General features: G+C 48.6%; 4 protein-coding genes across 4 annotated transcripts; 1 reads left to right on the plus strand and 3 right to left on the minus strand.

Annotated features, from left to right (window-relative positions):
• Positions 1-102: 102 nt before the first annotated feature.
• Positions 103-6,495, minus strand: BHQ10_000933 (uncharacterized protein; the record flags this gene model as incomplete). Its single annotated transcript, XM_040882234.1, has 13 exons — positions 103-700; positions 757-925; positions 983-1,150; positions 1,228-1,773; positions 1,874-2,146; positions 2,220-2,572; positions 2,914-3,035; positions 3,098-3,849; positions 3,914-5,425; positions 5,482-5,899; positions 5,968-6,183; positions 6,246-6,290; positions 6,364-6,495. 13 exons carry the CDS (start codon positions 6,493-6,495, stop codon positions 103-105), a joined length of 5,304 nt encoding a protein of 1,767 aa, XP_040729438.1.
• A 974-nt stretch (positions 6,496-7,469) lies between these two features.
• On the minus strand, positions 7,470-8,989 carry BHQ10_000934 (uncharacterized protein; the record flags this gene model as incomplete). Its single annotated transcript, XM_040882245.1, has 2 exons — positions 7,470-8,831; positions 8,894-8,989. The coding sequence occupies 2 exons, from the start codon at positions 8,987-8,989 to the stop codon at positions 7,470-7,472; spliced, it is 1,458 nt and encodes a 485-aa protein (XP_040729439.1).
• Positions 8,990-11,568: 2,579 nt separating this feature from the next.
• On the plus strand, positions 11,569-13,071 carry BHQ10_000935 (uncharacterized protein; the record flags this gene model as incomplete). Its single annotated transcript, XM_040882256.1, has 1 exon — positions 11,569-13,071. The coding sequence occupies one exon, from the start codon at positions 11,569-11,571 to the stop codon at positions 13,069-13,071; it is 1,503 nt and encodes a 500-aa protein (XP_040729440.1).
• Positions 13,072-13,482: 411 nt separating this feature from the next.
• BHQ10_000936 (uncharacterized protein) lies at positions 13,483-18,077 on the minus strand (the record flags this gene model as incomplete). Its single annotated transcript, XM_040872572.1, has 2 exons — positions 13,483-14,035; positions 18,075-18,077. Coding segments are annotated over 2 exons (556 nt in total), but the record flags the coding sequence as incomplete, so codon positions are not given.
• Between the last annotated feature and the right edge of the window lie 1,389 nt (positions 18,078-19,466).

Here is a 19,466-nt window from a genome sequence, read left to right on the forward strand (position 1 = left end):
TAACCTGGTATCATTTCAAAATTGAAGGGGAAAGAAGAGAAATAAATGGTCCAAAAAAAGATTCCACGACTTTATATGTAGCCCTATTCTCTCTCTCTTTCCTCATCTCCTTTCTACACGACTTAGAGCCCCTAATATTAGACTGATATCTTCCTTTTGCTGTCTTGCTTGTCGTGTCCGCAATGCCATTTGGCGAGTGTCTTTGCTGTTGCCATCCCCATGCGAGTCGGCTTTGCTTGGAGCATCGTCTTCAAGGATGCCCTTTGCGATTCGGCTGTCTCGCTCTTCGAGACGATCGGAGCATACTTTCAGTATCTGATGGGAAAGACGATCTGCCGTGGAGCGGTAAATATCAATGTCATGAAGTCCTGAAGCAAAGGCATCCAGTGTCGGAGCCAGATGCGAAGTGATACGTGATAGGCGGCGAGATATTGTAGCAGGTGGTAAAGGCGGATTGGTCGTTGATGTAGGAAGTATGTTCTCGTCACTTGGTCCTCCTTCACGATGTATTCGAAGGCCGTCGGGTGCGAGCGTGGTTATTATTGTTCGCTGCGAAAGATCTAATATCGCCTCATCAATGACTGGCAAATTCTTTGAAGTAGCATCGTCTTTTGCTGTCGGCTCGCTAGGAGGCGGTCCTAGTGGTGGTATTGAAGGCTGTCGCAGTAACGCGTTGAGTGCGTGTCTCTCATTTTGTAATCTGCCCGTGGTTAGAACAAGAGTTGAAAAAGAGAAGTACATGCCCAGAATACTCACTTTCGTATTTGCTCCTCCAATTCTTTAATCTTCTCAGCATTTTGTACATTTTTCGGATTCGGCTTCTTGACAATGACCGCAGGAGCAGGTGCATCTTCTCGCGCAAACCAGTTCGTTAATTCGGATTTGTTCGAAAAATCCTGAAGTAGTTCCTCTTGTATGACTCGAGCTGGAGAATATTAGGATCTCGTTACCACCAGAAGTTGTTTATGCACAAGAAACATACCTGCTAATCTGGCGCTGTCATCATCAGAACGAGATCCTGAGGGCTTATCGTCTAACGCACGAGTCGCACACCAAGTCATCAACTGTCTCATCCGGCGGGGCTCCGGCAATCCATCGCTTGCGATGTGTTTATAAAATTCAGAGGTCGGAACCTCTTTATGCGGAAGTGCTGTGCCAGAGAAACATTAGCGGAATTGCCCGTCTGCAGGTTAAAGCTCCTTTGCGCCTCTGAGCAGAATCACACACCGTTTGATGCTCCTGAGTCTATCAGCGAGCTTGCTCGTCGACCTCTCATTCCCAAGCTATTCCTTCTTTGTCCCTTTCCGTCTCGTCCTTCCCTCATTTCCTTATTCCTTCTTATGACGGGCGTGTCGGCCACAGGTAAAGCAATTTTTGAGGTAGCGCCTTGAGAAGGCTCCGGCGATCGCAAGCTGATATCAACAGGAAGTTTTGTCTTGGCGGGTCGACCTTTCTTTGCAGGTTTCTCTATCGGAAACGGGGGCTCTTCGTCACGTTTTCGAGTTTGTCTACTCGGCACTTCAGCTTGTAACTCTGCTGACACCCTTTTTGGCCGTCCTCTGGTGGCTTTGGTCTTTTTTGTGCCAGCTCCAACATCTTCAATTGTTGTATCTTCGGCTGATTCAGCCGGATGCGATTTTGGCGGACGTCCTCTTCGCGGTGAGTGCACGACTGGTTCTTCTATTGCAACGTTATTTACAGCCGGCGCTGATTTCAACTTTTTGACCGTCGCTCGCGAAAACTGAAAGCCTCCAATATCTTCGTCGTACTCAGCTATTGAACCAGAAACCTCAAGATTAGTGACCAATCTCGCAAATAATAAGCTCGGATCTTATTCTAGAGAGCCCGAGTACACTTCAAGTCGCAAACTTACCGGCATTTCGTTTCGATGCATTTCGCGTAGGTCTCCCATGTGCTGATTTCGGAGGAGCAGCGCCCTCATCGTCACCATCGTCCTTTGCATTCAAGCGCGAGCTGGTTCGCGTCCCTTTTCCCTTTTCACTATTTCCGCGTACTGACGACGACGACGCAGGTCGGCCCTGCGACGCCGCCATATCGATCACTTTCAAAGGTTCACGGCGAGCGGTCCTTGTGGATGTTGCCGTCAAGACCGTGGTGGTCATAGCAGGTAATTCGATATGCGTCGCTCGTAGATCAATCAAAGAACCGATTCCGTAAATATTAAGTCCACCCGTCTCTTATATTGCGGTATGGCATACGCGAAAATTCGCAAGTTTTCGTGAAAGTCGTAAAAACGTTGTTGCTATCGTTCGTCTTGTTCGCGCGATCGTGGTACTTGGTGGTCTTCAGCGGATCTATGACCCTCACACCCCTCTTTCCCGATGGATCAATCGTAGTTTTCGACAGTAATTTGCGTGCTGTTTGTCCTCCGCATATGACGCTTTCTCGTGACACCGTTCCCATGCGCAAAATTCTGTCGAAGATGAAGCGACCCAGAGTGAGTAACTTGGATTGAAAAGCACGGGTCGCGCTTCCGAAGATAGACGCGCCCGACCGAGGCTTCTGATTCGATGAGCGACCCCACCAACGCAATTGACCCAACGCCAATGACCTGACGGGCGAACAACAACACTGAAGAAACTGCGGCTGTCGCTGAATCGAGACAAAGTGGTGAGCTGAAAGGGACGTGATCCGGATTGTCTTAAGCTGGGAAGTCTTTCTTGGGTCAACACGCGCCAACGTTGAACGACCAAAACAACCTTGTGTGTGTGGGGGCCACTAAGCCTAGCATGGCTTAGTGTGCATACTGTGACACGAGGGGACGATACTCTACTTAAGCACGTATTATGACTCTTAAAAGTAGGTAACTTGTGGGATGGAGCGGGCTCGTAAATCATCATGGAATACCAGCATATATACATCTACTACTTTATTCACTGGGGAGATAATCACCCCACGATCCTACGGTGAGCTTCCTCTTTCATCTCTTGGGAGATCTCCTGCTCCTTTTGCCGCACGTCAGGTTCGAATTGCGGCACATCTGGGCTGTGGCCAATGGACATGCCTACACGAATCTGTAAATCAGGGTGTCAGTAACGACTACGATTTGTTTTGGGTATTCCTGGATCCCACTTACCAGTGTTTCGAGTGCACCCTTGGAGTTGTCAACTAGATCACTATCAAAGTTGATTTTTCCAGGTTCAAAGAGTAGCACAACGGTGCTGCCGCCAAAAGCAAAGTAGCCTAATTCCTCGCCACGAGACACCTTCTCGCCGGGTTTCCGAGTGATCACGGTGCTTCCAACCATCATGGCACCAACACATACCGCCATTACCCGACCATGAGCCACAGAGTCAATGGGTACTAGTACTCGGACATTCTCGCCATACACATCGAGAGCGGAACGAATGGCCATCGGGTTGACTGTATAGTATTCACCTTCGATGGTCTTCGGGGTGTCGAGGATTCCGTCCACAGGAATATGGAAACGATGATAGTCCTGGGGTGCAAGTCGGAATATTCCAAGAGCGCCGTTCTTATAACGTGTAACATCTTCTGGATAAGCCTTCCCTAGCAGACGCTCTATAGAGAATTCTCGGCCTTTGATCCAGATCTTGGTAGCGTCTTCAATGCGATCAAAAACCACACTGCGGCAATCAGCAGGAGAGACCACGATTCTCGGCTCGTCGGGGGCTGAACAAGGTCTTGCGCCCGGCTTTAATTTGCGATAGAAAAATTCATTGAAGGTCTTGAAGTTTTCTACGGGTTCCAGAACCTCAGACATATCGAGTCGATGGAAACTGATGAAGCTCTCGATCTGACTAGCAGATGCTGGATCATCATACTTCTTCCCTTGCTTTATACTTAGAGACTTGAGCATCCTCCGAACTGTTGGTTCTTAAGTTAGTCATTCTTGTCTAAAAGTCTAAATCATGTGAAGGATCATACTTACTTCGTTTCTTCTCCATGTCGCGGCTTTTGATACCCTTGTATAACAAGCGAATACCAAGACGAACATAGACACTCATTTTCTCTTCGTTTATTTGACCGGTGATGCGGTCCTGCACCAGGATATTCGCCGAATTGGCACCAAGCCGGTATCCGCCATATCCAATTTTAGTAACAACTTTGCTGTACCATTTGCGCTGTGCTTGGCTGGACGTAACAAAGCCTCCCATAACAATATTATCAACCTGTCGCCAGTCTTGACTTACGCACGTTGCAAGATGGGTGATAATGTCCGCATCAGAGCGTTTGCTCAGACGTGGCTGGTGACATAGTGGACATTCCCCGATTTCAATGATGTGCTCTTCACCTCGCTCATCCGCAAGGTCATCAGGTGCCAATTCACCATATCCTGGAGAAGGCTGCTCTCCCTCGGGGAATCCAGACAGATCTAATTGCTGTGGCTGGCTTTCCATGCCCTCTAAATCAGTTGTCTCATCCGCACCAGAAGAAGTGTCTGGGGTACGATCCCCAGTCGAAGATAGAGAGCTGGGCACTAGTTTTCGAAGCTTGGAGTCGAGTCCGCCAAAGTTACTCTTCTGTACTTTCTGTAGAGCATCCTCCAAACAGATCACAGCTTGATCGTAGGTTAAATCGTTAAATTCACCTGACTCGTTCTCGGCAGAGAACCTGCTAAAGAAGCTGTCGATAGTAGATTCTTTCAGAGTCGACCCGAGAGTATCAAGCATGGTGGTAAGCTCAATTTTACTTAGCCCGCCGCTATCATCAGCATCGTACTGCTTGAGCATGACCCTCCAGAACTGTTGCCGAAGAGCTTTATACGGCATATATTTCGCCTTTATGTAAAGTTCTGGGGAGTATTTGTCCTCCCATCTCTCCTTATTCTTCAACAGAAGCGGAATTGTATATGTCTTGAGATCTTCGCTAGCCAGAGAGCCTTGAGGCGACGGAGGTGTTTCATCAATTTTTGACGAGAGACTACTAGTGCTCGGGACATCAAGAAGTGGAGGACTCATCTCAGAAGGAACGGTAGTAGGAGGGGTCGGGGGAGATTGATCAGACCTTGTTTGTGTGGTAAGAAGCGAAGGATTGGACGACTGGGATGTTAAAGTTGGTTTCGACGACTTGCTCAGACTACTTGCAGAGTTGGAGCGCGACATGGGCAGCCGAAAGCGCGATCTTTGAGACTGCAATGGCTGGCCTGGCTTAGATGGCTCCTGTAATTTGTACAAACCCGTCTCGGGGTCGGCCTCTGGAGCAGCTGCTATCAATGTCTGAAGTGGGAGTTCGGTGGTTGCCACAAGATCGTTCCCAGATAATTTGTCACGATCAACCACTGTGAAGCTCATGGTGTATGACTGTTCGTGTTTCATGACTTGGAACACCATCTTTTCATCATAAACAGGGTTCAGATTATGGCGGATGACCCTCGTACGAAGAGTCTTTCGTCCTAGTGATGTTACCACGAAGGGATCCATATCGAAGGAAGTTCGAGTCACTATATAAGGTCAGCTTTGGAATCTATCGCCAATCGCTTCTAGCAGTATTGCTTACCGTTTTTCTCTGGTGGGAGGTTGGTGATTTTATTAATTTCGAGAAAGATTACTCCTTGAACCCCGTTCGAGGCGCCTGAGAATTGATATGCTCTTGCGGCGAGTGATTTACGCTTCAGTCGCGCGATACGTAACCGACGCCTTCGCTTTTCCACGATTTCGGGTTTGGTAGGATCATCAGTCTCGTCCGAAGTCTCTTCATCTTTGTCATTTTCATCCTGATCAACCGAGTCTAGCGCGGTATCGTCTTCCTCTTCTGCAGCGCACACGATGGATCTGAATTTTCGATAGGTATCGGCAGGATTTGCGCCGAGATTGGCAGTGTCAACCAGAGAAAACTGGATAAGAATCTGCCCTGAGACTATACTCTCCTTCTTCTTGCCTCGTCTCCGCTTGGACTCTAATGTGTACCATTTGGGCTGGTATTATCTTAGCTTCAACCTGCAGTACGGTGCTTGGACCACAGTTGTGAACGGGAGGGATGTACCTGATGCTGAGTCTCGCCCTCGGCGAAAATCTCCTCTAATGGAATATCAAATTCTCCCATATAATCCCTCCCAAAGCGATCACGGTCCCAGCACACACACTCCAAGAGGGGTACGCCGCTTACGGGCAGCTCAAACGTGACATTCCAATCGGGATTCAGAGTCTTGCTGATCGTTGGGGTCGACTCGCGTGCGCTTCCGAGGGAGACGACCAGGTACTTCCCAGATGTTAGCCAGGGCCAAAGCGCAAAGTCAACGACTAACCGGGGAAAAGACTCACAGGATCACTCGTGCCACCTCTATCCTTTGCTGCTAGATCCCTTCCCTAATGTTTGTTAGCGTATTAGCTGGGCATCAGCGAGTGGAGGGACAACTAGATTGAAGTTGTTCAGTCGTACCTTGATCACATTGACCTTGAGTGTTAGTGTGGAATCCATTGGCGACCTCAATGGACTTGGGTTTCGACTCTGCTGGATGGGAGTTGTGCTCTTGGAGCTGATGAAGCGCTGGGGCAGTGGTAGACGGACCATGACGGAGTGAATGTGGGGTATAGCCTTATTATATCTGGAGTGGGTGGTATAATACGTAGCAGTAAAAGCAGCGCAGCGATGACGATGGCGCAGGGACTAAAATAGCAAGGAAGATCTCTGATGGCCCTATCCTCGGATACCAAGTAGCAATGACTGTGCTGTCCGTTGTTACGTTGCGTTGCGAATCGACGCAATCTGGGACTGGGCGCAATGGTAACTGGCCTGCAGTTGACGTGACAATTGTGTTCTTGGTCGTTGATGAGCTCGCTCAATTCGTGGACAGTGGAAAGAAGTGTATAGACATCATGAGATAAAAGCAAAGTCGATGGTTTAAATCAAGGATGGAGTACCGACAACTCCAAAGTGGCTGAGGTGAGGGGAAGGAATGATGATGGAAGAGGAGGAAGTCGCAAAGTTGGCGGAGAAAGCAAGCGGGGTGGGGACACCTTTTCTTACTGAGACTCACTCTCAGCCACCTACTCACTACATGGAACGTTCATGTACTGTTGGATTTCAATATTCTGTAATATCATTTTCACCAAGAGTTAGCGACCACTCGAGTCAATTTGTTTCAGATAATCCTTGCGCTGTCTGGCAAATCATGACTGTTAGGACCTTGGCCCATGTCGTATCCTAGGATTCAACTCGCCAAATCGACCCGCCCAGGGACAATTGTTTAGAAAACGATGGATACGGAACATTCGGATGCGAAGACATCCACAGCGTGTATTAGTACCGGCTGTCAAGTGTAGTTTTGTGCATGTTTCCCTGTACTAGTACCGGCTTCGGATGTAGTACTACGTCACGCTGGTCAGATCGTCTCGGATTGATTCTAAATATACTGCAGTACCAGCTGGGTGGGCCACCGGGCCATGATATCAACTCGTAAATGCGGTTGATATTATTCGTTAGATCTGTTTACGCTGATTTACAAGAAAAAAAGCGTGATAGGAATAAATTGATGGATACAAGATCTAATCTATCCGTCGTTCGTCAACCCGACCCCAGACCTCGTCCGGCGTGGATTTACCTTTTGTCTCGGGAACCCGGAGATAAATGAGTACACTAAAAACGCTGGCTAGGACGGCAAAGATCCAGTAGATCTGACCTTTTCCAAGAGCCGCGTTGAGAATGGGGAAAAATTGGGCGACAATAAACGTCGCAATCCAGTTGGCAGACAATGCCCAGCTTTGAATGGCCCCCACAGCCTCAGAACCCACAAGTTCAGAGGCAAGGATGAAGGGTACAGGGCCAAGTCCGACCGCAAAGCTAGCGACAAAGAGCAGACTTGCCAGTGCGGATACTATCTTCTGACCGATGGAAATACCAATGGCCAGCAGTACTGATGCTGAGCCCATGCCACCTATACTGAGTAGAAGGCAGGTCTTGCGACCGATCTTGTCCGGTAAAGGAGAACACACAAGGGTGACGACAAGATTCAAAGCAGAGATAATGACAGCTAATAGCGGAGCTGCGGTCGGTAGTGTAGTCTGGAGCAGCGAGACACTGTACATGATAATACTATTGACACCAGTAAACTGTTGTGCAAGCATGACAATGACAACTGCAATAATAGCAGGCCGATACTGTGGGTTAGTGGCCACGGTCAGTATCGTGACTCGTGGTTGTTGAGCCGAAGGTTGGTGTGTATGTTGTGACAGCAAAGACTCCTCCTCATCAACTCCGTTGTCATCAGGGAATCCAACCTTCCAATTTTGAGTTTCTTCTTCAATGTCCGCATCTTTGCCTCGAATACGTTGGAGAACTTGCCGCGCCTTATCAGTGTGTCTATGTTCGGCCAGCCAAGACGGAGTCTCTGGCACCAGAAGAAGGCCAACAAATTCAGCCAAGCCAAGACCAGCACCCACAGCGAGAATAATTCTCCATAGATTGTCTCTGCTGAAGAAATATCCAAGAGACTGGGTCAACAAGATTCCTACATTGGTCATGACTTGAGTGAAGGCACCGAAGAATCCTCTGGACGAAGGCGGGGCGATCTCGGACACGTAGATTGGGCCGACCACAATCGATGCTCCGGCTCCGACACCACTGAGAAATCTCCCAATACTCAAGACAGCGATATTCGGAGACGCTGCCTCAGCGACCGAGCCCAAAACGAAGAAAATAGTAGTCGCCCTCAAAGCCAACAGCCGACCTGACCGGGTGGCTAACGGCCCGGATACCAAAGCCCCAACCAGGCCCCCAAGAGTGTATATAGATGAGACAAGCCCAAATTGCGATGCGTTCATCGGAAGACATTGTGGTAGTCGTGCCGAAACCGACGTGATGCTCTTCTTCTCGCAGGTAATGACAGCTTGTGGGGCATTCAACTCAGCCTGGATTTATCCGGTTTTTCAGCTCATGAGATCATTGTTAGAGATAGCGCATCAGTACATACCAGATGAAAGCCGAATTGAAGGGGCCCCAGAGTCGAAACAAATACCAGATAAATGAGGAACACGGTAACGTGGGATTGCTTAGAAGCTGTAGACATTGTGGCAGCTTTGCTGTAATGCCTATAATAGGCTGCATATATATGTGGTTGTTCAAAAGATTATTGTCAGTTCAAATGACAGAGCGTCTTTCCTAGACTGAATTGAGGGCGTGACAAGTATGTACAAAACTAGTTCTGTTGTGGTCGTTGGTGTTGATGTTGATGGATCAGCCCCGTCTTCGGTGATCATGACGTGCGGTGTTGATTCTAGTACTAAACAGGACTAGCTCCTGTTGAGATTGGGGTTAGGGTTATGTGTAGGGTTAGCTATGTACAGGGATTTTTGGATCAAGCCCATCCTTTCTAGTTTCTTTTGCAAAATCAACTGATCTGGTGCTGTTTGAATATTGCTGGCTTCCACAATGAAGCTCTCTTCTCTACCCATTCGAAAGACGTTCCACCTGTTTGAACAATACAATATCGAATCGAGACAAAACCTTGTTCTAAAGCACTGGTAACCTCCATGCATGTAGCATGCGCAGGGACGAGACCAGTGGCAATAATGGCATCTTCTTCAAGCATGATAAGTTGCTCAACCTCACCATAGAGAGTGTGCGTTGGCGTAGTATCTCCTGCAGTGAACATGGGATGTGAAGGTGATGTAGTACAAGAGTATCTAGCAGCAATTCTTTTCAATTGTGCCGGCGTAAGGTGCGTGATGAAATTATCATTGTGGCGTAATTTTTCTTCAATTATGCCCAATTTGGAAAAGTATGCCCTCAGGTAATTCGAAATCGACTCAGAGTTGGCGTGAGATTGAGGAAAGTCAGCTTTATCGGACGACGTTAGATCATTCATATAGCACAACAACAAGAGATGGGTAGCTTCTTTATACAGCCTTAGAAAGCGTAATTTGTGACGCTCATTCTTGGATCCATTTAGGCCAAGGTGTTGAAGCCTTTGTGAAAATATTTCCAAGGTCGTGAAGAATACAGGAGCGTCCGATGAAGCTACTGAAGTTTCTGCTTGCCATAATACCAAATGGTCTATCAGACCAGACAGTTCTAGATAGATACCGAAAATGGTGTCCCGTAATTGTTCGGTCGTATATGATTTCGTACTCGGAATGCACGTACTCTTATACGTGTCCCTATGACCTCGGAGAGTCATGCCAAGCTCTTTTTCTATAGTGACTTTTAGCCTCTGTATAAAAGCTAGCGCGGCATCTTTCAACGCCAAATCAGGTTCACATGGCTTCCAGTTTGTCTTTATTATTTCATAACCCTGAGAGAAAGCGATCTTCAACCCATTGGTCAAATGCATGGTAACACACTCTGTTGAGTTTCGTAAACTTTCGGTTGCGGCAAGCATTAAAGACATTATGAAACCGGTTCTCACTGCCTCCGCGGTTGATGATGCTTCTGCCAGAGCTTGCCGGGCTTTGGAGACGGCATCAATATAAAGGATTGCCACTGCACTTTCCTGATTGGTCATATCCAGATTTTTTGTTGGACATCTGCGCTTGGATTCGTATTCATGATGCGTAGCAGCAAATGCCACAGCAGTGTATTGGAGCGTCGCTTGAGATATCGAAATTTGTGCTAACATGACCTCCCATAGCGTCGTGTCGTAATAAGTTGAAAAGATAGGAATCGTTTGAAACCGAAAATATTCTAGAAATGTCCAGCCGTAGCCTTCTATCATTAAGTCACCGTCAGAGATTGATAGATAGTGCATCTTTTGCTGTTGTGTTCGTGGACGACCAACAGCGTAGCCATCGCATTTGCGGCCCGTATCGACGCACCGTCGACACGTCGGACGTCCCTCATCACACTTCTTGCGTCGTGCTCTTTATTATATCTGTTAGCTTTGTAAAAATAAAGCCGATCGAGCAAATTTCCATGGTCATGTTGACTAACTTGCACGTGAAGCATCCGCCTCGCGACTTTTTGTGACTCTGAATGCGTCGTCCAGATGTGCTGTCACAAGGTTCGCGTGTGTTGGGGTAGGTTTTCGACATCCTGGTACTACAAAGATTCAAAGTAGAAATAAGAGACAGTCAACAGGAGGATTTCCAAATGAAAAGACGTCGAACAAAAATGCTCGGAGATCCTAAATCCGACTCGGAGATTTCGTTATCAATCTTATCTGATGGACGTTGCACGGCGACCCGCACTATAAGGTCCTTTGATTAGCCAGAGCGCATTCATGTGGATCTCTTAACCGTTTCAGGAAATATCATGAATATACTTAGCATCGTGGAGCTTCTAGCTAGTCCAGGCTTCAGAGGCTGATCTGACCGATACTCGGCATGAAAGACTGAGATTAAAATTTTTGAGGCAATTTCTTGAAAGTGGTATCTGCGAACTGGATATCTCAATTGGGCAGTGCGCATTCGGCATCTGACCTTTAACCATCTACAGAAAGTTCCTCTGAACACATTCTGAGTCTTAAAGATTCAGTTATATTGCTTGGATGCATCTCTACTTGCAAAATTATACGATTTCCAGTTTTCTCGGAGCCGAGGCGCCGGATGTTCTGGGGACAGCGATTATACAATCTACAAGCTGTGCCTTTCATATCTGCTGCAACATCACATCCCAAATTATTGATTTCACGAGATTGTTGACACCAACACAATGACCTCCAAAAAGAACTCTCAGATTGACGAAGACGTTACAACAGATGTAGAGACACCGATCGATGCAGAAAAGCCACAGTCCCCCGAGTCTACCGACCCCTTTTTGGTTACCTTTACCGAGCCTCATGACCCCGAAAACCCCAAAGACTGGCCAATAAGCAAAAAATGGGCTGTCACCAGTGTCATGTCAGCAACAGGGCTGAATCGAATTATGGTATCTACCATAATAGCTCCAGCGCTATCTGACATTGCGTCAGACTTGAACATGTCGGATATAGAATCTGTCATGGCGATGTCCGTATATCTGCTCGCCACAGCTTTTGGGCCCTTACTCATTGGGCCACTCTCCGAAGTCTACGGTAGAAGACCCGTACTACATGCAACCAACGTCTGGTTCCTGGTTTGGAACCTAATATGCGGCTTCACTAATTCGAAGGGCCTATTGTTCGCATCTCGTCTGTTGGCTGGCTTCGGTGCCAGTGCCATATATGCACTCGCAGGTGGCGTTCTGGGAGACATCTGGCGACCTGAACAGCGTGGTCGGTCTTTGGGATTGTACCTTCTGATACCCCTTCTTGGTGTCGCGATCGGCCCTATACTTGGTGGACTGATATCAGGTGCAACCACATGGCGATGGACTTTCTGGTCAACATCAATTCTTCAAGGTTTCATGGTAATTGGTTCCTTTGTGGTCTTTAAGGAGACATATGCACCTGTCATCCTAGAGAAGCGCACTTTGCAATTAAGGAAGAGCACTGGACAAGATCAATATTACTGCCAGTCTATGAAGCAGTCTGCTGGCCGATCCGAATTGGATGTGATACGCAACAGTCTCACTAGGCCTATGCGTCTTCTCATGTTTCACCCTATTATTCAGATGCAGGCTTGCCTGTCCGGCCTGGACTACGGAATCACTTATATTGTTATAGCAACATATGCCGACCTTTGGACGTCACAGTATGGCGAATCAGTGACTATCAGTGGACTGCATTATATAGGTATATCCCTAGGAGAAATCTTCGCTGCGTTAATCGGTGGACCCATCATGGATGCTATCTATCAGCGCCTCAAAGAGCGAAACCATGAGCAAGAGGGCCGCCCTGAGTACCATATCCCACTCATGCTGCCTGGAAGTATTTTGCTGGTGACTGGCCTGTTCATGTACGGGTGGTGCGCAGAATATCATGCTCCATGGCCAGTCGTCGATATTGGCGCCGCTATTCTCTTCATCGGTGGTACAATGGCCGGACAGCCTTTGCAAGCGTATGTTATTGACACGTACTCCGAGCATACCAGCTCAGCATCGGCAGCAACCCAGTTTTTGCGAAGTATGGCGGCTTTTGGCCTGCCGCTCTTCTCGCCCGCTATGTATTCGTCCCTTGGCTACGGGTGGGCCAATAGCTTGTTGGGCTTTGTCGCTGCAGCTTTGTTTTTACCATCTGTTCTAGTAATATGGCTTTATGGCGAGAAGATGCGAGCGAAGATGAAGTCAAGCTATTAATTACGGCGACCTTCCTTGGGCATTCATGTGTCTCTCTGTGTCACGAAGATGAGACGTTGTGAATCCATGCTCCGACCCAATCTTAGTTGATAGACAGATGCTGCATGTCTGTTACTCATGTCTACATTACTGACGATGTATGATTGATTTTCGAGTAGTGGATTTGACGTCATCATTCACTGATACGTAAACATATAGTACATTCAATGTCAACAAATTTCTCACAAGAAGGAGAGAGGTATTATATACAGGTCACAAAGTGCTTCGCTAAACGCCAACAAATGCTGCTATCCAGTCTATGTCAATAATTCCATAATATGTCAAACGCCTGTCTCCGGGGTATTAGCAAACTCTTCGTAGATGGTGTAGGATAAAGAGTGTTGTATGCTGCTGCCCACTTCGCAGCTTCCCTCATGCCTTTGTGGTTGTCTCATCAGACGCACTATCTTCTGGTTTTGTGGCATTCTTGTCTTGCGACTGACTCGCTGTCCGTCGAGCTTGCGAAATTGCCATGCGCCGAGCCGCATCTGTAGCCGAATTTCCCTTTGCCGTGGACTTGACGGCCTCCTTGAATCTCTTCAACCTTTCGGATCTTCCTTCACCAGGCAGGCCAGCCAACATGGGCTCAATTGCGTCAGAACGCCAATTTCCACGGTTGGTCAGTGCTAGACTGCGACTTTGCAGCGGACCCATACCCGCGGTATCCATGCCCTCTCCCCACATTCTCACTCGTTGGACTTTGCGCAATTTGGCAAGTCCGTAGAGACTGACGATGATGCTGCTAATGAAACATGTCACGGACACGGCGCCGAAGCCGAAATCGCTTTCTTCGATGAAGTTTTTCAAGTTCATGCCGTATAGTGCTGAGACTAGCGTTCCTGCGGCAAGTCCAAGGGTCCCAATGCTAAACTTTAGATCTAGAAGCATCAAGGAATTTCGGTTCGCATCTAGAATTGCTTTGACACTATTTGACCCAATTAGCGACTTGATAAATCTCAATACGTGCGAAATCAAGGCACTTTAACTTACACTTCCTCCGTGTTTCGAATAGCTGTAACCAGGTTACCGCTAGCTTGGACGATTTCATCACATATCTTGTGGTAAGACTCGAGCAGCATCTCTACTTCTTGGTGGTCATTCTCAGCTCGCACCTGCCCGTGGGCCCTATCGGACAAGTACATCGCAGCAAGGTCATCATCGGCTTCCAACAAATCATCAATAGCATCTCGTACGAGACGCGCTTTCTGTTCGAAGCTACCCAATTTCTTCGAATAAACAAGCAAATGTCGCAATTTGTCCCGGTCGATGTCTTCTTCTAACGCCCGCAAAACGCGAACGACCGGATCGCGCACACCTTCGAATTCGCTTTCCAGCCCACTGGTCACACTAATCAAGACAGACTCGAGCGCACGGAGTTCATAGGGCAAAGCACCCGACCCTGGAGCCTGACGCTGTCTCAATTTCCCTTCCAGATCATACATAAAGACAGACTGTGTATACGAGTCAGCTGAGCCATATGCGTCGAAGACGAGGACTCGATCCGCTTTGATCAAAACGCGAAGGTGTAAGAGCGAAATAAGAATTGTACTTGGTCGCACGAGAATGTGAGGTAGGACGGAAGAATCGATCTTTCGCAAGTCGCGATTCAGAAGACCGTACTGCAATATCATATAAGCGAGCGAGCACCTCTATCAAAGAATCATACAGACGCACCTTAGCAATGAGCTCACTCTTTCGGAACTCCCCATTGACCAATGTGACATTCCCATTCTCGTCAAATTCGGTGCAGCGCAATCGAGGCTCATCCAGTGTTTTAGAAGCCAGTGTCCTTCCTAGATTGAAGAGATTCCCTTCTGCACCGTCGTCTGTGAAACTCGTGATTGGGGGAGAGGTTGAGTTTTTCCACTTTTGGTACGATTCCTTCTTGAACAACCAGCTGTGCCACCAGCGTCTGCTTTTTGTCGAGACATTGCGCGAAGAACCATGCCTAGTGATGCTGACGCATTCGATTGACCTTGTTGCTTCCGAACGCGTCGTGAGTGAGGTACGTAGCTGGGACGACTTTCGCGGCGTTGAGATTTTCACTGCAGGCCACACAGGCAGAAAGGAGGCCTCAGTCTGCGCTAAACAAGGCGCTGGACTCAACCGTATCCAAGTTGCTCTGGTATTATTCCATCGATTCGAAGCGATCTTCGTGGTATTGACTCTCTGTTTCGTCGGGTTGGAGGTGAAAAAGAAAGACTCCGACTGTGATTTTAGGAACCGGAGTAAATTTGGCGAAGGTGCCAACGGCTTCAGTGAAGGAACCACCAGCATCTTACCAGATTGCAGAGAAATACTCTACAATGATGGAAATCGAGCGCGATGCTGGTAATTTATTGAAAACGTCTCAAACAAATCTGCCATGAGGGATAAAATGTTCTCCAATCCCGTAGCGTCGGGACTGCGATGGATGACATCGTGATTCCGCTGGTCACGTGAAAGCCCGTCTACTTTCGACTTTGGCAAGAATACTGCAAAGCATGCCATTCGCTTTACTGTCGTTCAGATTGTCAACAAATTTATGGGTGAATTGGTATAAGTTACAGTTGAAGGACGGCTTTTTCTTTGTTTACCTACACGACGAGACCGCTAAGGGGGCAGTTTCCGAATAGGGTAAGGAGTTAGGGCTATCGAATGTGACAACGTTAGCCTTACAAGCTATACCTAGATACCACAGCTTGATCGATAATAAGACCGTCGCGGCACATTGATGGAACAGTGGTTTCCATTCAGCGTATATTCGAGACGATGTCCGGATTGATTCATTGTAAGGTATCTGTCCTCTCACATAAGGCGCAAGTTCAATATATAGATATATACAAGTTCAAAATGATCTTTGAACAGTGGGCGGATGCGACCGTTTACTGTCTTCAGTCGCATTGCAGTTTGAGTTTGTCGACAATCGACGCATAGCGATTGAACAGTAGCCTTAGATTTAGATCGTGCCAACCGATTCATTAGTAAAAAGCAAATAGATTTACCAGTCATCTTCGTCCTCTCTCTCGTCATCTAGAAACTATTAGTATAGTCACGTCACAAATAAAAGATTCGCACATACCACTGCCGCTAACTTTCTTTTTCCGCTTGTCTAGTGCATTCTGTATAGCACTTGCCATGCCACCCGCAGGTGCTGCGCTGGCAGTTGATGCCGCTGTTTCGTTTGAGCCACCAGGAACCATTGCAGCACTGCGATCTCGCTTCTCCGTGTCGTTGACTTTGCGCAATCCGCCGCCGCCTCCTCCAGACGCTCGGATAGCTGCAAGAAGATCGTCTCGACCGCCACCGCCGACAGAAGGCAAAGGTGGTGGTGCTGCTCCTCCAGGGGGTGGCGGAGGCGGAGGTGCCCCCGAACTGGCAGGAGGAGGAGGTGGTGGAGGAGGTGGAGGAGGAGCACCGGCAGAAGGAGGGGGGGGAGGAGGAGGTGGTGGTGGAATACCAGCTACAGGTGGAGGGGGAGGAGGCGGTGGAGGAGCACCAGATGAAGGAGCCGGGGGAGGGGGAGGAGGCACAGGACGGGTATTTGATGCAGGAAGATGGGGAGGAGCAACAGGAGCTCGTACCGGAGGAGGGGGAGGAATAGAAGCTGGTGCGACTGCATGAGGGATTTTTGGTGGCAATTGAGGCACATCTCGAGGTGGTGGTGGGGGTGGAGCATGCGCGGGACCGCGACTTGGAGGTGCTGGAGGTGCAGACACTTTGCGTTCGCCTTGAAATGGAGGGGGGACACCATGACCCCTCGGTGGAGGAGGTGGTGATGCAGCTTCCTCCATTGGTGTCTTTGGAGGTCTGGGAGGTGGTGGAGGACCAGGTGTGGCACCGGGAGTCGCGCCAGATGACGCCCGCGGCCTACCAGGAGCAGTTACAGGCTGAGCAAATCTGCCCGCATCTGCAATGGGAGGCGGTGCCCGAAATCTTGGTCGCGGTGGCGATGGTTCTCGAGGTGGTGGGGGTGCAGGTGCTTCCGGCTCTTGGGGTGTTGGAGCAGCGTCTGCTCGTCGACGTGAAGGTGGTGGAGGAGGAGGAGGAGGGCCCCTCCTCCCACCACCACTGCCACCGGTGTTTTGAGGGCTGATTGTAGCAACTTTCGGCTGTGGTGCTGCCGCCGGGGGTGGTGGGGGAGGAGCTTTTGCTTTTCTTTGTTCTTCAGGTGAGGGAGACGATCGGTTGGAAGCTTCAGCAGCTTGGCTTTGAATATATGTCTTAATGAAACCTTCATTGTCCTTGATTTGTGCGTCGGTGATACCCATTTGCCGCAATTCCGCCAAAACCCCCTGTATTTCTGGATCCGTAAGATCTATTGAGGATGACGTCTCGTGTACTGGCGCAGGGGAAAGAACGGGGGGAGGTGGAGGTTGTACTGGAGCTGCAACCGGAGGTAGTGTTGCAGGGATAGTTGGTGTTGCAATTGATGAACTTCTTCCGAGGAGGCCGCTGAAAAGTGAACGGCCGGATTTCCCGCTGGAGACAATCGCTGGTCCTTGCCCGCGCGTCGAGCCGAATGGGGTGGCTTTCGTTTCTTTGCTCGCATGTTTCTCGCGCTCGTGCATTTTCTTCAGAAAGGTCTTTGCCTCTTTCTCATCCGAGAATGACAAGGCTGCTGGACATTCCTCGAGTTCGAACGTGTGAAAGAAAACCCGATCCTGATTATAATAAAAACCGTCGTAGAGCTCTTGATCCCAGAGTACTCCACGATTTGCAGGCTGGTGGATGTTAGTATACTGTATATCTTGATCTGCTCACAAATCCCGACTTACCGAAACATCCACGAGTTTCAGCCAGAATGTGTGACCAACTAGGTCATTTGCAAGAACGGCCGCTCCCTGCAAGCCGGTATATGTCCATTTTTGCGGATTGGGATGGGCGACGTATAGTCGCGCGACACCGACGGCGAGGATCTTGTTGCCCGGTTTAGGGACAGTCCTTTTGACCGTCTCCTTATCAGCGTCGCTTAGAATGGACGGCATGGCGAGTGAAGCGAGTTACTTCTGGAGGTGATTGTGTGAAGTAGGCGTAGAGATAGGTAGTTAGGCTTCCACTTAGTACCGCCGGTGATACATCGCAATGCGGGCACGAGAGTCGTTCAAGCAGCGGTCGCAATGTTTGTCATATAGAGGGGGTTCAGGAAGCACGAAATTCGCTGCGGTTCGATATGTGCAGAGACGAGGGAAATTGCGCGGCTGAGTGAGACGTGGGTGAACAATGACAATGGAGATGATGAACAGGAACTGGCGTTGTTGGTGGTAGTGGTTTAGGTAGCTAGGTTACTCTTAGACTCTTAGGGGAGGCAGTCAGGTGGGCTTACATGGTTAATGCCTGAGGGCTGAGGCTMCCGTACGGTAGTGGGGCCGAGCCACAATCACCTTCTCCAGGGCCTACGGAATACTGAGCACAATAAACCAGCAGACTACGTATGATCAGGATATGTCATGTGTTGGCAATGGTGAAATCTAAGATGCCACAGCCACAAGCTAGTCATCGATAATGGGCGGTTGAATTCAGATGGTGAGAGGATTTAGTTCGACAAAGCCAACGACGTCATTGAGCCGTGGTCTCCGTACATAATAAACCGGGCCTCCGCCATGGAGATTCGCCTCTACAACACCACAACACCGCATCAACACAAGAAACACCAAGGTCTTTCTAGAATCACTCTACATATCCTGCAAGAATATCCGTGATCATGCCTGTCGTCCCTTCTGATCCCCAGGATCTACCTCCTGCCACATCCAGCCGCGATCAAAACCAAAGCGAAAAGGCCTCTGCTCAAGATCACGTATCGAAAGGGCCTGTTATTCCCCGCGGTGAGTAATTATACATTCTTTGCTGAGCTTGGCATTCGTACTCATGATTCTCAAGAAATGCCGCCGAAGGCTTCCCGTGAAGAAATCGAAGCTAAGAAGAAGGAACTGAATCAGAAATGATGACCGAGGACTGTGGTTTTGACTTTGCGCTCAGAATATATATGATCATGTACTTCACGTGCTACGAGAGTTACCTGCAATGCTGTGTTAAACATGAATCAGCAGTTGAGATTATATTGACATAAACACTATTACTTGCAAATGCCCATTGACGTCTAAATATTGAGTCTTGGTGTCGGATGACTTCTGGAGTAAGGGCTATAGTTGCATAAAGCCCTGGTCTGCCTACCTTTGGTATCATCAAACTACGGTCATTTCTGATGCTCCTCTATAACTTCGCCTGAGGTTTGACTGACCCCCAGAGTCGCCTCACAATCCCAGCATACAATTCCGGATTCGAGCGTATATGCGCACAGTGTGGACTTTGCTCCAACTTATACTCCTCCACTATCCACCCTTTCCACCTCGCCTCTTGGGCATGGACGAGTACAT

Source organism: Talaromyces amestolkiae (genome assembly GCF_001896365.1).
Source record: "Talaromyces amestolkiae strain CIB chromosome Unknown scaffold1.1, whole genome shotgun sequence".
Taxonomy (NCBI): domain Eukaryota; kingdom Fungi; phylum Ascomycota; class Eurotiomycetes; order Eurotiales; family Trichocomaceae; genus Talaromyces; species Talaromyces amestolkiae.